Source organism: Monomorium pharaonis, chromosome 5, assembly GCF_013373865.1.
Source record: "Monomorium pharaonis isolate MP-MQ-018 chromosome 5, ASM1337386v2, whole genome shotgun sequence".
Taxonomy (NCBI): domain Eukaryota; kingdom Metazoa; phylum Arthropoda; class Insecta; order Hymenoptera; family Formicidae; genus Monomorium; species Monomorium pharaonis.
The window spans coordinates 9,864,030-9,881,007 of record NC_050471.1 but is presented as its reverse complement, the minus strand read 5'-3'; the positions used below and the strand labels follow the sequence as shown (position 1 = coordinate 9,881,007).

At 33.6% G+C, this 16,978-nt stretch overlaps 2 protein-coding genes across 10 annotated transcripts in view; one reads left to right on the top strand and one right to left on the bottom strand.

Moving 5' to 3' along the window:
- The window catches only part of LOC114253746, a 240,819-nt gene extending 226,041 nt beyond the window's left edge, over positions 1–14,778 (bottom strand). For 3 of the 5 annotated variants that reach the window (XM_028192521.2, XM_028192522.2, XM_036286868.1), the window contains exons 1-2: positions 13,357–14,778; positions 12,278–12,309 (exon numbers count right to left, since the gene is read on the bottom strand). In XM_028192521.2, the coding sequence (XP_028048322.1) occupies positions 12,278–12,309; positions 13,357–13,481 (157 nt within the window). In that variant the 5' untranslated portion in view covers positions 13,482–14,778. The other 2 variants (XM_028192523.2, XM_036286867.1) reach the window with 2 other exon arrangements.
- Positions 1–16,978, top strand: part of LOC105839105 — a 142,515-nt gene that overhangs the window by 28,550 nt on the left and 96,987 nt on the right. The window lies entirely within an intron of this gene.

The window sequence follows — 16,978 nt, the reverse complement described above, 5'->3', positions numbered from 1 at the left end:
TCAATATATTCAATTTTCTTTTAGTACAATTATATCACCATTATATTTTCCGCATCTACCGATTGCGAATGCAGATCGCACACACGTAAAATGCATTGCCATGCATTCGCTATTTTTTTCCACGAACAGAATGTATTCTATTTTCTGTTTTACACCAGACTGCTAATGTGTTTTTGCAATGTGCTTTATTGTTGAACGTGCCAACGCAATACTTATGATCTGGCGAGAATATCATACACTGGCGCGTTTCGCACGTAAACCAACAGCAATCATTCCCGGTGCAAAAACGTTCGCACGCGAAATTTTGATCGTCGGTTTCGATAAGAAAATGATTTACGTTCAAGAAGTATCATAATTTCGATCACGAAGTTCTCGGAGCTTACAAAGAACAGATGATGCGTTGCGGCAATGAATTTATGAAATAAGAATGTAGTTCTCTCTATAACGAATTGTAACAAACAAAAGAAATGGTTTTGCTAAACTTGCTAAAGTATTTAAAAATTTAACTGAATACAAATCTAAAAATAATTTTATTAAACTATATCGAAATAATTATCAAAGTTTTCCAATGATGAGCAATGTTGCAAGAAGTTATGACATTCTAACAGCAATGGAGAATATTCCTCAATATTTTACGCACGTTAAACCAAGCCACTCGATTCGCAATTATACCCAGCATCGCCGTCAGATCAACACGATAAAGTATTCCTGTATCTCTCATAAGTAAAGAATTAGACGGAATAAAAGCATTGTAAAATTTTCCTGCCTTGACAGGAACAAGAAAATTCCACTTTATGAAAAGGATTCCTTGAAGTCGAGCCCCAAAATTAGGTTTCAAGATAGAAATAAATAAAACGTATATTGACTGCATGTACAACAGTTGTTTCTATTTCAAAATTAATTTAAAAAACTTTTCCTTAGAAAATATTCAAAATATTAACATCGAAGCATATATAATTTTAGCTAAGATTCTTAGTCGCGCTACAAACATCATTAGTTTCTATTGCTAAAGAAAAAGCATAATGGATTCAGCTAAGCGTTATTTGACGATAGCAGCAATTTTCTTGTAGCGTCTATATTTTAACAACTAATAAAATAAACTTCGGTAATAACATTTGATGTTCTTAGTTTAGGAACAGCTGATATTTTAACTTCGTGATCAAAATTTTTCTCTACGTAAACGATCTTTCCTTCATATATTATTTGATATTATTCTGCGAGTAAATCTGCAATTAATTTAATAACAGCTGATTCTTTTTCATATTAGATTACAACTTCGCAATTCTTCAACAGCATCTGGAAAATGCACTAGGAATTTGCATGAATGCCGTGCATAAAGATAGAGATGCTCGAGCGAGCTACGCGAGAACAGAAATCCGCTTACTATCAGCCACATTCCCAGTGAATTCCACGCTACTATCCTTCGCCAATTAAAACCTCTCCGCGTGGTCGGGCCGAGAAGCGAAATCGGCCGCGGTGACGATAGGACGGAGACGCAAGAGCGGTGAGATTTCGCGAGGTTAACGATCTGCGGAAATGCAAATTGCGAGCCCCTGTACACATTCGGGCCATAAATGCAAATTGCGCGGAAAGAACTGAAAGTAAGATTATTGTACATGCATTTTCGCGGACGCTCAAGAAAGGCGGCGCTGCACACATAATTTTGAACGTATTTACGAGGTCACCCAAGCGGTTAGAGCGTTAAACGCATTGAAATGTGAAATATAAGTAATCTCTCTCCTGCGGGATTACAGTTAAATAAATGAGATAGTTTGAATCAAAGGAACGTTGCATATTCTGCAATTTGAAGCATGTCGAGTCTATTTGCGGAACACTATACTCATATGTGCACGGCGCACACTTGAGTCCAAATGCGATTGTTTGATTTTCATCTCGTGTTTAAATTGAATGCGATTTTCATTTCAGATAAACAAAACTCATATTCGCACAGATTGTATTTAGCACTAAATACGTAGCGAGGTAACTCTGGTCTATCTCGTTAACAGAATCATCGTCGTTGGTTGAGCAATATCTCCTATACACAAATGCATGCACGCTCCATGATATGACTAATGCCTTATAAAGACGAAAGAGATATTCTGCTTCAATAAATTCTATTTGAGCTTGCAGTTAAAAATACATACATGTGCGTACTCCATGATATAATACCTTATAAAGACAAAAGAGACATTCTGTTTTAATAAATTCTACTTGAATTTATAGTTAAAAATAATAAACGGTTAATGCAATAAAATGTATAATTAAAAATTAGATTATATATAAGCGCGCTAAATAAGGAAGTTATTATATTAACAGTCTATCACATTGACAGAAACATTGTCGTTGGTTGAGCAATCTCTTATACGCTAATATTATGTATCATATATCCTATAATAAGACACAAAAGACATTCTACTTGAACAAATTCTGCTCAATTTGATAGTTATAATTAAAATTTTATTATTTATCATATATAGATTTCATCATTTATTAAAGTATCAAAAGATAAGAAATATTAAGTTAAGTAGGTAATCCATAAAACTAACATAAAAAAAATTAAAAGTTGAATAAGCTACAAGATTAATTACGAAAGAATCAAAATTCTTCTACACTTTTTCATATATTTAAATATAGAAAAATGTGAATTTAATATGAGTTCTAACCTAAATTTAGAGGTCATTGCGGTGAGCGATGCATCAAAGTGTGAATAGTGGCATACATTTTTCATCGGTCTGCCGATGCTTCCGAAAAGGTTATCTGGCACTCTTCCCACGTGGTTACAAAGGCGGAAGATGCATACATAGCCGAATGGAAAACGAGGGGCATCGATTCCGTGGGATTTAACTAAATTTCGCAAAATTGCCTTTGATGCAGTTTCACAGTTCGCGTAACTGACTAACATGGATTACAAGCTACATTATTTCTAAATATGCTTATCTCCGTGTGTACACGACAAAATTTATTCATAAAATAAATCTTAAATAACTAAATGGTATAGACTTATCGATGTCATTTAAGTCATCTTTATGTAATCTTAAATTTTTGTTTATACATTATATTATTTATTAAAAGAAAAATAGTAAATATCGATTTAATCTTATACTTAATATATTTCATGATATCAATTCTGTGCTTTCAACATCTTACAACATTTCTCAATAAGAAAAATGCATGGCACGAACGTTCGCAAAGATAATCCCATATCAAATTTCATAAAATGCAGGGCACATCGTTTTTTAATCTTTTATATTCAGGACAATTTCAATACAAACGCTTTTATTCCCGATATTGAAGTGATATCGAGAATACTCATTCGCGTTACGGAATACATAGAAGCAAGGCTTTTAACACGGATGCAGCAATTTTACACTTTACAGCAATATATTTCTATCGTCTTATCGCGCGCTGTAATAAATTTTCGTGCGGCGATTATGCGAAAAACGTTCAAAAATCGGGTAATAAATTACCATCTTGCTGCCCCTTGTTGGCAAACGCAATCCGATATGTTCCATTTATTTGGTCGTGTTATCTATTAATAAATTACGATAAAACAATTCAACACAAACGTGTTCAGTCTAATATGTTTTTTTATCAGCAATTCAAAAAAGTCGTTAAAACCGATAACTATTTAATAAATATTAACAGATTTAATAGATAACGTTTGTAGAAAGCGATTATTACTAGTTATATCTACTATTGAAAAATATCATAGCGTTATATCTCGCTCGATATCACAATCGTCCCGAACCCTATTTCTGAAAGGGGCGTTCGAGACATGGCCGTTTCGGAACTCTCCGATATCTACGGCAAGGTAAATTAATGAGGGTGGCTTCCTTGAGAAGAGTAAACTATAGTGGCGTACGAATGGAGGCGACCCCTTTGGAGCTGAGGCGACTGGGCAATCAGGAAGTTAATTACGACAATGTTATGCAAAGGCGTCCGTCTTCTCTCGCGTTGTAATAGCGCGGGTCGCAATCTATGGGCGAGAAATTTTCCCTTTACCTGCGTTCGACTTATAACCAGCGCGGCGGCACATTAAACGGGAAGTTTCGCCCCCACTCCCCTTTTCTCAGCCTCGAAATGCATAAATTCTCCAACTAATGTCGCGCAATTTGTAATCCGCGGCAGCTTCCAGTACATAAAGTTCATATATTACACCCCTATGAATCACTACTTTCTGCGCGGCTCGTGCCACCGCCGTCGCTCTGTTTTAGCAATCGTTAATCGCGATGAATCCCAATGTTTGTTATTTCAGTCATAATGACAATACATATAACGAATACTGATATAGTTTTCTCCTCTCTTGATTTAAATTCTTATGTTGTAATCGTTGCTTCTTTGCAGCTTACGATAAACTGATTCACATATTAGCAATACGACACGCTAATATAAATTAAATTTGTGTATAATAATTTTCTTCTGTTTTGTAAAACCATGAAGGATTTTAAAAAATTATTTTTATTTTGTAGCTCACGTTTATTTCTTTCATATATTTTTATATTTTTTATATTGTAATATTCTGAATTTACTTTTTTAACTTTGCTTGAGATAATTTTTATTGTTCATTTTATAATAATCCTTTCCATTATCCAATAAATTCAGCAATTATAATTGTCATATATTCTCATTCCTAATATTTTTTTTAATAGTGTCATTATCTTCGAATATCAATTACTACACGTTATTTCGATAAATTGCGAATTGAGGGTCGCGCGCGTACAGCTTTATAGTCCTAAATACGGAAAATACGTTAGTACTTCGTTTCCACTTTCGCGAAATTGCGAACGGAAGCGAGACGTTTCGCCGTTCGAGGCGAGAGACTTACTACGGGAGGTGATGATTTCAAGTGTTAAGTCGCTTCCACTTGTCATCGATCGATTCTCGAAAGGATTAACGGTCGTTCACACTATCCCTATAACCGTGTCGATTCACATACGTCGACATTCAGTTCGATGACCCGTACGTCACACCCGGAATTATGCACATATGAACTTTCTCACAGTTTGCTACCTTTATAAAAAAATTCTTCCATATAAACTGAATTGAAACAATTGAAGGGAGTATAGTTACATATTAGAAAATTTATAAGAAATAAAACTCGATGGACTCCATGGGTGCGTTCGGGGAGATGCTGTTAGCGCTACTAGCATCAATCTATCTTTATTACTCATTAAAGATAAAACAAGCATAGACTAATGCTGATAGCGCTAATAACGTCTCCTCGAACGCACTCCATTTATATTTATATTTGATGTAATGTCTTCAACTTTTTCTAGTTTTCTAACTGCAATCTTGATTATATGATTTTTGATTACGTGATTTGTGCAAAATATGTCACAAGTGCATTAATATACAAACAACGGCATAAACTTCTAAGAAATTACATAATTAATTTTCTTGCTTTAAAGTTTTCAGAATTAGAATGTAAATATGCATAAGATAAGATTTTGTGTCTAGCTCTTTCGTAATTTCCATAATTTTTTTACGAAATTATTCAGTACAAGAAAATAATTAAAAAACTAAAGCATAAATAAAATTTTAAAAAATAAATTGAAGGATGACAAGATTAGATAAAATTTACTGGTCTATCTTCCTGTAGTTAGGACATAAAGTATTGTAAAAAAATTAACCAAAATAAATTATCTGAAAACAGCTTTTAAAATTATTTTCAATTAAACATGATTATTTTAAACTTTAAAAATAAAATAGCTTTTATAAAATTATTTTAAATTAAACCGGCTGTTCAATTTTTTCTTGCAACAATTATTCTCAGTGCAATTTAAACGCGGTGAAATAGTTATCGCTTTTTTATTAAATTAAAATGGTTTCTACAAAAACCAAACAAGTTTATTTTTTTTATTTGAATTATGATGCCAAATCAATGTCTGTAATATCGTATCGTAAACAATTTTGTTCTGGTAAAAATATTTAGAACAAGGGAAATATAAATATGAATATAAATAGTTTTAAAATGTTCGTAAACAAAGTTCAGACATTTTTTATATGTTTCCTTGATTTAATTGGATCTTAAAAATATAAACGTTGTTTTCATTACATGTAATAGATAAAAATTTGTTACATGTGGCAGATAAAAATTTGTATAATCATATTTATACAAAGAGAAATATAAGAAGATGTTTTATTAAGAGCAATTTGTAAAATTTCATAAATAAAAAATAAATAAAATTATTACTTTATATTTTAAACAATATTTTTTTCATCATTATTAATGTTTTATAAAACAAATATAAAATGTAGAATAAATAGATACTAAATGTAAAATTACCTCAAGAACCAGTCCAGAGGTTTTTTATTTTTTTCTTTTAAACGAGTTTCTAAAATATCAATCAAAGCCTACAACTTCGTTCTTACCAATTATGTTCGGAGAAAAATTATATTTATGTAAGGAATGGCTTGAACATAAGTTTATTTTGGTTTTTTAAAAATGTAACTTTTTAAATTTGTTTGATTTTTGTAAGAAATTTTTTAATTATTTCTAGAAATTTAAGATAAAATTCTAGAAAAATGGATCAATAATTTTATCAAAATATAAATTATCCCTGATAGAAAAAGAGAAAGAAAGAGAGGACAAATCATATTCCATCTACGCTCGATACACAAGAGTATTGATTGTAGTTGATTACAAGACTCTTTCACGTCACGAAAACCTTGTGTAGAGGGTGAATAAAGGCGACCGCACCCCCTACAGATGATGCAACACTTTCGAAATAATAATCAAGTCGCACCACAGAACTCGCGCCTGCCATTCCATTTTCTCTCGGTCTAGTTCGCTACTGCGGTACAATCTGGTTAGCTCTCGACGACGAGAGAAAGTTATCCGGAGTCTCTGGTTCACGAGGACCGTCATATTTTCCGAGTGTCAGTCGTAATTCATTCCCTTCATCCTTCCTTTAAACGCGCCGGCTTAACCCGTTCGCAAAGACGAGCCGACTTGGTATATTATGTACGTTTCGTTAGCGCAACGAACCCACGACATGGTTACATGCGTGCGTAGAATAAGAGAGCTGCTCGATGAAGACACAGTCCTTCCGCTTCCCTTCTTCCTTTACCCTGCTACCGAGAAGCGGATGAAACTTGTAAGAGATACTTTCGTCACACGCGATAACTACCTCGCGTCGATCTCCTTCTCGACGGCGAATTCCGACCGAAAATATCTCGAGCGTCGCCGAACCATCAAATCAAGTCGGGAACTACCTTCGCAAACTATGATTATGAAGCGTGAGAAGATGAATTAAAACATTATTCGTGTAACATAATTGTTGAGAAAGCTAAGCGAGGTACAATCCGGTTGTCTCAAAAAGGGAAGATATAAAGCAAAATTACATGGAAGCACTTTTTAATCCGAGTAAAATGATCTAACATCTAACAGGAACACAATTAAGTCAAACAAGAAAAACAAGAAAAAATTTTAACTTTTTAAAATTTGTTAGTTCTCTTTTGATCGAGAGACTTTTGAATATTTCATTTATAATTACAGTAATTAGAAGAATTTTCTAGAAATCTTTGAGTAAATTAATTTTATGCAATATGGAATTAAATTATATTAATTATAAACATTTTGGACCGACAGAAATCTTCCGCATACGCCATATGATTTCTTTTTATTTCCTATAATTAATAATTTAAAAAATATACTAATATAATTATTTTTTTTATTATTCATATGTAAGCATTTACAAAAAAGAAAGGTACGTTTAATTATTATCGTACTTAATAATCATTATGATTCAAATCATTATACATATTTCATTTTCATCGTATATTGCAGTAATAAAATTAAAATTGTTAAAATATAAGCACAGAAAAGGTGAACTTTCTGAAAGAGAAGGAAATTTATCCGGTAAATTCTGACGCCAATTAAACGGCCGTTTTCATCATCCATCAATTTCTTATTTCATTTAGATCGGAAAATTGATGAAAATGTGCACTCGTTCTTTTTCAGGTTCACAATGCTTACAAAAAGTTTCTTTTCCAAGATCGATCGTATTCTATTATTTAAGCTATCATTACCATGAATAATATGTAAAAATATTTAAAAGAGTGTGTATATTATAGTTACACATATTCTGAACATTATATCCAAAATGTAGATTTAAAATGGCAAACTAATTAATTACAAAAATTTAACAAAATTATACATCTTCAGCAATTTGCTTTTATGTAAAACTGAATCTCAATTTAGAATGTATTTAAATATAATTATATTATAAATATTCATGTAAAAATATTGTGAGCAACACTATGTATCATTTTATATTAAAATTAAAAATTAATAATTTTATATATTAGTTTCTACATTCAAAAATACCCTGATACCTTCAAATTATATTTTCCGAAAATGCAATACGGACGTGATACCGTGAAACGTGTCATAATTTTGCGAGTTAAGCAATATAATGATGATGATTCTGATAATGTCACGGAGACGGATACGCATTAGTCCGGACTTGCATACTATTATCTTGCTGCTATGTCTAGCAAACTAGCCTCATCAATGCGACATGCAATTCCCCCAAGATGCAATGGGATCTCCTTGACACATAGATTATGCCTCAAACGGCGAAGCAATTCAGAATGAATTCAAATTGCGTTACAAAATCCGTTAACAAGACTAAAAATCTATAGTTTATATTACATATATATAGATTTTTAATATTGCCAGTACATTTCTGAAACTCCTTTGATAAAATTCATATCCAATCTCGATTTTTGTTTTATGAAATATACTCTTATTTTATTAAAATAATTTATATACATATATAAAAGAGTCCTCAATACTGGCAATAGCCTCCTATTAATATAGTGCGTTTAATTTTCGAGATTAAATTGAGGAGGTTCCGCTTTAAGAGGCCAATGCCAATATTGGTGACCTTCCTCTATTCTATATATAAAATTTTAATAAAATTTTAATAAAGTTTTAATGAAATAAGAATATTCTTTATAATAAAATAATTTATAATCTATGAGATAAAAAAATATCTGTAATTGCATTTTAGTATAATTAACTTTACTGTATCTATTAGTTATAAAGAAATTTTTTTAAATATTTGCTGCAAAAAACATATGTACAGAAGGATTACGTATATCAAGTAGAAAAGAACCATATTGGTCCACCGAGTTCGACAAGTACATTGCTCGTCAATTTCCAGAGTATTCCGCGATCATACGTGTTTATGTCGACATGAACGATATTGATCCCCTGAAAAAATCGAAGATATCTGTATTTTTTCTAGACTAACCCGTTATACTCTTTCAGAATAAACATTCACGTGCGCAAACATCATATGGGTACATCGGAAACGTATTTGCGAAAGTGGCTGAAATTTGCAATCCCGTGTGCTTTCTAGGCACCATGCTACCCTACGTCCAATATTGTTTTTCATAACACGACGCGAAATGCGCGGCAATGACATCTGATCGTCGATCGAGGATCAATGAGTGTCTATCATATACCAGGCACGAAACCATACATAAACGCGTAACACGTGTGCAGAATCTCTAATTATCAGTTTACGGATATTTACGGTCAGTAAATGTTGCGTTATACTGACGCAAAATTAGTCTTGAATGTACAACCTGCTGTATACGTAATATAGCCGATAGCCATTAATTAACTTGTCAGTAACGAATTATTGGATTATCGTCATGAAACCAGCATTCGAGTACGTTCTCTTTACTTTATTCCCTCGTATGATCTGCAATATTAGCTGTGAAAGAAAAATTACTCAAAAAGTCACAGAATTTGTTTACACACTTGCATATATTGGGAGAAAAACGTAATCGATAATTATTCCGTTATCCCACACAGAATTGACGGTCTTCCCACGAGATTACCAACACCACTTTCGTCGACAAATGTATAAATTAAAACATCAATTATAGTTATACGGTTCAGAGAATTACCCTCCATCCTAAAACAATTAGTCTAGATCAGGTCAGCGTGTACATTCGATGTGCAATACAGTATCGTACAATCCGCTTATAACATTGCAGTTTGAAATTTCGTGCATCGAAACCGGCGTGCCATCCAGCCCGACCAGACCATTATTCGTTCGAAGTCCTGTAGCGGCAGCAGGCGCGTTTCGATTCTCCCGGATTCCCCCCATCGTGACATTTACGGCACGTATTTTCCTCGGCAGCAGCTGGCACCGACCACTTTGTACAGCGGCTCAAATCGCACGCGATGCCTCTCACGGCTGTATACGCGAACGCGTGTACCTGTCGTTCTCGATGCAAGAGAGCAACACTATGCTTTAAGGGAGCACCGAAACGTTATCCGAAAGACTGCATCGTAAAATAAAAAATAAATAGAGAAATTAACGACGTGTAAAAACAAAAGAACCCTAATCCCCAAGGGAGAAATTCTTCTAGATTCTATTTTGAGCCAGCGTCTCAGTTTATTTATTTACTCGGTTTCGTGTTTAAATGATTTAAAGCTGAGTTACAAAATTTAAAAGTTAGTTTTCTTATTTTCTTAAATATCTTAGTGTATTGCAATTTTATTTTTTTTTTTACCCTCTATATCGCGTTACTTCTTTTTACTGCACAGTTAATTACACGGAATTACAAGCACACGCAGAACTGATATATAACTGTTAGTATCTGATAACGTTCGACGTGATCTGCTTTTGACGGACGCCAACAGATGTAATGAGTTACAGTATAATCAAAGCCCTACACCAAAATGGTTAATGCACTGGATGCAAACGGCTCTTTGCGATGTGTTGCGTGTACGCGTGTACGCGTAGGTGCATACTAGAGTATTTATGTTAGTACACTTCTGCAATGGGTTAAACCTAAGAGACGCGAATATATACGTCGATTGCAAATAAGTGTGCTCCATTCCACGTAATAAACCGTGATAAATGCTCTCGGCAACGTGATTAATGAAATATATGTATATATAAAAGAAGAAAACGCGAATTGGATGTACAGACTGACGCATCATAATTCTCAATATTCGTGACGGAGACTGAATGAAATTGCAAGCTCGCATTCCACATTTGAATACCGCGATGCATACAACGTGTACAGACCATTTAAATGCTAAGCAGTAGACATACACAGTTCGCGTTGAATTATTTTTCTTTTTGCGTTCCTGGTAATCCACTGTGTGGAAACATTGCGGAACGTTAAATGCAGTTCGTGCGCAATGTCGTTAATTACTCCTACATTTTCCTTTCGCTGTAATGCTACGTGATAATCAACTACTAAATTTTCAAAAAAAAAAAAAAAAAATCAAGCAGAAATACATAAAAGAGATCGAGAGCAGTGAAACGCGAAATGATAGATTAATTGATCCTGAACATCATGTAACTTTTTCTCTAGAGAAAAAATATGAAAAGTGAAAATTTTTATTATTGAAGTTGATGGAGAAATTTTTCATTTTTACGTTTTCCCTGATGCCATGCATATTTTGCAATTAATTTTTTTTTCAATTGATTTTTTTTAATACATTGAGAGAAAAATATTTGATATATTTGTCGCTACAATTGTTAAAATAGACCTACTATATTTAAACTATAATAATTGTTTCTATATTTTTGATTAATGTAACATATCGTAACATTATTATTACTAATGTTACAGCAATAATAACTGTAAGAATGAAGTTCCTAATCATAATTATTATAACACTCAATTATAACCACAAGTACTTTTTTTCTCAGTTTTCATATACACGGCAAATGTCTCCTTGAATAAATTTCAATTCTCAGATTAATATATAATTCATAGAGATACAACTAAAAAATGCTTATCTTACAATGCAATGTAAATACTTAACATTTACGAGCAACCTGCGTGCTTGCATAAATTGTCCAAGACATTCTAGAGAGTTAGCCATCACTGAAGATAAATCGTACAGGGAAAAAATCTTGGAAATTCACACGTACGTGCATAACTTATGTATTTACAGGTGAAGTTAAAGCAACAGTGCTTACAGGGTTAAAGTAAACTTCTATGCGCAAACACGGAGGTAGTTTCAAAACATAAATGTGAACATGATATCAAAGGGTGACATACGCGCGCGCGCGCGCATGAGATGGCTCTTGCTGCGAATATGGGTTACAAAAATATCACCGGAATTTTGCTATGAATAACATCACATAAGCGATGAAATAACCGATGTGATATCGCGTAATCGTACGATATTTTAATAAATATAAACGTTAACAAATCGTGGAGAAGTCAACATGCATATCTATAAAAAAAATGGAATAATTTATTATAAAATTAATATAATACATTCACTCACCAGTCGGTGCACTGCCGTGTGTACTCGAATACCTGTTTAAAAAAGTACACATATGTTACAAACAAATTGCATTATTTTTAACAAAAATACAGAAAAAAACAAGCAGAAGAATGAGACTCTTTTGTAATAATAAAACATTTTTATTTTTGAGCATTTCAAAATTTGTTTAAGATATATTTTAGTATTAAATTATATATATATACCTTTTCATGCTCATATTTTTTTTACAATAATAAAAGTTTGCTAATTAATATTTTTATTTCTTTACCAATTTTCAAGTGCATTTTAGTGATAGTGTACGTCTAACTTTTAATGTTGTCCAAGATTTGTAATTCTGTATATTTTGTGTTGACATGTACGTAAAAAGAAATTAGTATCAAATTAATAAGAATGTTCTAGTTAACTACTTTAACTAATATTCTATATTATTCTATTTAACAATCATTGTTTTATATGTAAGCAACAATAAAAATATCTCCTTTAATAAATTTAATTTCAATATATTTTTCTAAATTATTTGAAAGAGAGAGAGAGAGAGAGAGAGAGAGAGAGAGAGAGAGAGAGAGAGAGAGAGAGAGAGAGAGACATGATTATTTTGATAATAGTATTTAAAAAAATTATAATTCTTGATAACCACCACTTCCATTATTCGAATTATCTCGAAAATTAATCCGATCGGAGCTCAAAATCACACAGACAATTACAAATCCTGGACAGGAGTAACGTAAATGCGGCGCAATTAGTCTTACGCGCGTGGATGAAACGAAAAGGAATTTACCCGCTAACTGCCGCCATTAAGCGCGACTCACTCCGCCGATTGCTCCGCATTGCTCAGAGGCACGCGCGATTGACCGAGAACACGCGGCTAATTAGGATCCCCGCTAATTAACGCAACGCTACGATTGACGAGCACGTCGTTCCGCGCGACACACTCCCGACGTTTATTGCACACGTGTCACGGCGTCGCCGCCGTATCGCCCAGGAGCGAATTCGCATCACGCATTAAGTGACGATCTCTCTCTCTCTTTCTCTCTCTCTCGTCCCGCCAATTCGTCGGGATCATCGCGATCGACGCTTACCAACGAAGAATTCTGAAGTGGCGAACGACGACGGGATCCTCCTCTCTCGTAAAACGCCCGACATGGTCGAATTCCGATCGATCCAACCAACCGACCGACCCAATGGTCCCCGACACTCGACACATCCTCGATGTCAGACGCGAGTAACCGCGACATTACAACCGCTAGCGTAATCTACGCGCCAGTCGTTTCCGATTGGACGCGCCAGAGCGCCACTGTGCCAGTCCTCGTTGTGACGTCACGACGACGCGACGCGAAACGACAGCGACGAACGCAGACGAATGTCGACACGCGCGGGGGGACGCGATTGATCGGCGCGATCGCACTTGATTGGAACACCGCGGGTGACCGTCCGAGTAGCGGAGTGATATTCCTGAGTCCCGGGAGATACGGGAGAGAACGGCTGGCGCGACACAAAGCGATTCCCACACGATTGTCGCGAAGCACCAGGCGTTAATACGCGAGACGACCACGAGTCAAAACAAACAAGCAACGCTCGCCGCGCCGCCCCGCGCTCGCCGTGATTACGAGCCAAAACAGTGATTCTGCAATAAGGTAAGGGCTTATCCACATAATCACGCGCGTAATGCGCACGTCCATCGATCTTTATTTCCCTTTCCAGAATAGAAATGAAAGAAGGAAATGTGGTTAATTCTTTTGTGCGTTATACAAAAGTGTACTTTAACCTAAGAATTGAAACAGAAGGTCAGTAATTCTGACATACCGCTTTGTTTTTGGGGTAATATCTCTTAAACCAAAGTTAAAAATAAAGTTTCTATTAGTTGGTGTAGTTTTTGTAATATTGATTCATATTTTGTAATTGAAAGGAACAATACTAAACAATAAAAAGAAACAGTTTATTAAAAAAAAATTTTTTTTAAAGAACAGAGCATATTAAATTTATGATTCGTTTTCAGTGAAATATACCGCTTCGTGACGATTTTGTTTTACACCGCAATATATGAAAAAAATATAATAGAAAAATATGTAAAAAAATGTAAACAGTTTTAGAAAGCTATGTGTAAAATGACCTAATATTATGAATAACGTACTCACTATTTTTAAAACTGTGTTTTTTGCAAAAGAAAATCAAATAAATTTTATATTTGCTTTTCGTTTTTAATAGATTTTTAATAGATTTTATAAAGAAAAGAATTTCTAAAACCACGAACGTATTACTGACATTAATGATTATATCGCAACCATACAAAATTTATTTAATATTTTACTTCTTTTATTTATTTTTAAGTTTATATTATTAAGTAAAATATTTTCAATGACAGCTTTTGTTAATTTTAATTTACTCAATTCCGTGAAAAATACTCTTTCTCACATTTTTAAAATAAGAATTATTATATCGCAACTATGCATAAAATTTATTTAATATTTCACTTCTTTTGTTTATTGTTAAGTTTATATTAATAAGTAAAATATTTTCAATGACAGCTTTTGCTAATTTTAATTTACTCAATTCGGTAAAAGTACCGTTTTTCACATTTTTTAAATAAGAATATTATATCGCAACCATATACAAAATTTATTTAATATTTCACTTCTTTTGTTTATTGTTAAGTTTATATTAATAAGTAAAATATTTTCAATGACAGCTTTTGCTAATTTTAATTTACTCAATTCCGTGAAAAGTACCCTTTCTAACATTTTTTTTAATAAGAATGAACGTTATTAGGATGAAAATCCAGTTGTTTTACAGTTTAAATGTTTTTAATTAGAAGATTAAAGTTTTACTTTTAATGAAATGTTACAATAATAAATAGACTCCTTAGGGTGTTCCAAGTAAAATTAAATACAATTCCGTATAATACAAGTCATATTCATAAAAGCATTATAAGATCAGATCTCTAGTATTTGCAATACTGTTGGTAATCTATTTACCATACATTTTCCCTAATACATATGTCATCGGACGCATGTTTTCATTTCAAACATTAAATCGGGAATTTTAAAATGCAACAAAATTTTTCACTTTAATCGAAAGGCACGACTGACTGCCGTAGTCAAAGGAGTACTTAAATTTGAAATTCCTTTACTTCTCTGTTAAATCTTAATGGCAGAAATAAGGCGGATGGAATGGAGAATGGCGCAATTTGCCGCGTAAACCCCCGTCTAGGTGCCGGTATACCCGATAAAAATCGCCGATCCCTCTCCTCCCCACAGTTGCCGCGTTTTGTTCCTTTGCCGCGCGACGGCCGTTTTAAATCCGCGAGCTCTCGCGTAGACCCGGAATAATAACTAGGATGAATGTTGCTTTTAAGGTCGATAAGACGGTGGCTCGCAGGTTGAATGGAATGCAAACCGGGGAGAGAGGGACGGTGGAAAGTAGATCGTTGGAACCGCCGCTCGGGGTAACTCGTAGCAATTTAAAGCGATTTAGCATCCGCTCCTGCCGGCTCGGCAAGGATTAATCGGATGGATGTGACTGAAAAACGCGTCGGGAATCTAGAAGATCCTCGCTCCTTGGCAGAAACCAAAGAGGCAGAGAGGTAAAGGCAGGAGTCGAGCTCAAAGTTTTCGATCTTGTAAGGATCATTCCTTACAACGAACCATTTTCCGAACATCCCGGGCGCGCCGCGGACGAATTTAATTTGTTGGCCTCGAATATTTATTTCCCGACCGGCGACGAGATAATTAATTGCCGAAAAAAAAAAATTAACGCTCGTTTACAACGAATGTGCTGAAGGATTGTCTCGGAGCAATTGCTGAAAGTTGCTTTAGCTCATCAAATATAATTAAATACTTTTTTTTTTAAATGAGCGTGAGAATGGTTTATATAAAGTTTATTTTGTTTCGAGAAGCTTTTTAAGATTAAAAGTACCAAACAGCCATTGCTGACATTTCAATTTTTTAGATTAATATTGTGTGTAAAAAAGATTTTGAAATTTTTTTTTTTTTTTAATCAATAATTGCTTTATCCTGATTAAAGTTTTATATTTTTATTTAATTTTATACTAATTTATTCGTGTGAAAGATCCTTTTATGTCCGTTTCCACAATGTAGATTAATCTTCTCGTTTTAACTCATTTTATATCTTTTAATTTTAACACACATACACACAATAAAAAATAAAAAACAAATTGAATCGAGATTAAAATTAATCAACATTGAACTTTAATAAGTAACAAGTATTGGTTAGAATAGTAAAATTTTTATTATAGGATTTGTGATATTGTGTTTAGCTTCCACTTTTTTATCATCGTTTTTTTTCTAATATTTTATACATTACATGATATTTTATACATTCAAATGAAATTTGGCCGAAATGTTGATTCGTGAAAAATAACTAGCGTCACAAGCGTTTCTCTATAAAACAGAACCCGTTCAACGCGTATAAAGAATGAATTAAAAGAGTAATAAAAGAACGAAGGTATTGAACAAAAAAAAAGAACAAAATTCTCTTTGTACATGCGTGACATTTTCAATTCTAGGTGTTGCCGACTTTATCAAATCATCGCGCTGTAGAGAGTACGTAAATTTATCAGTTTTCACGTTCTTCTATATGTCTTTTGCGTAATGTCGGCATTTCCATTCAGAAACGTAAACAATGCCTCCGGTGCTACACAGTTTCGTTAAAATCAGTTTACTACTCGGCGAGTGTCGAAACAAT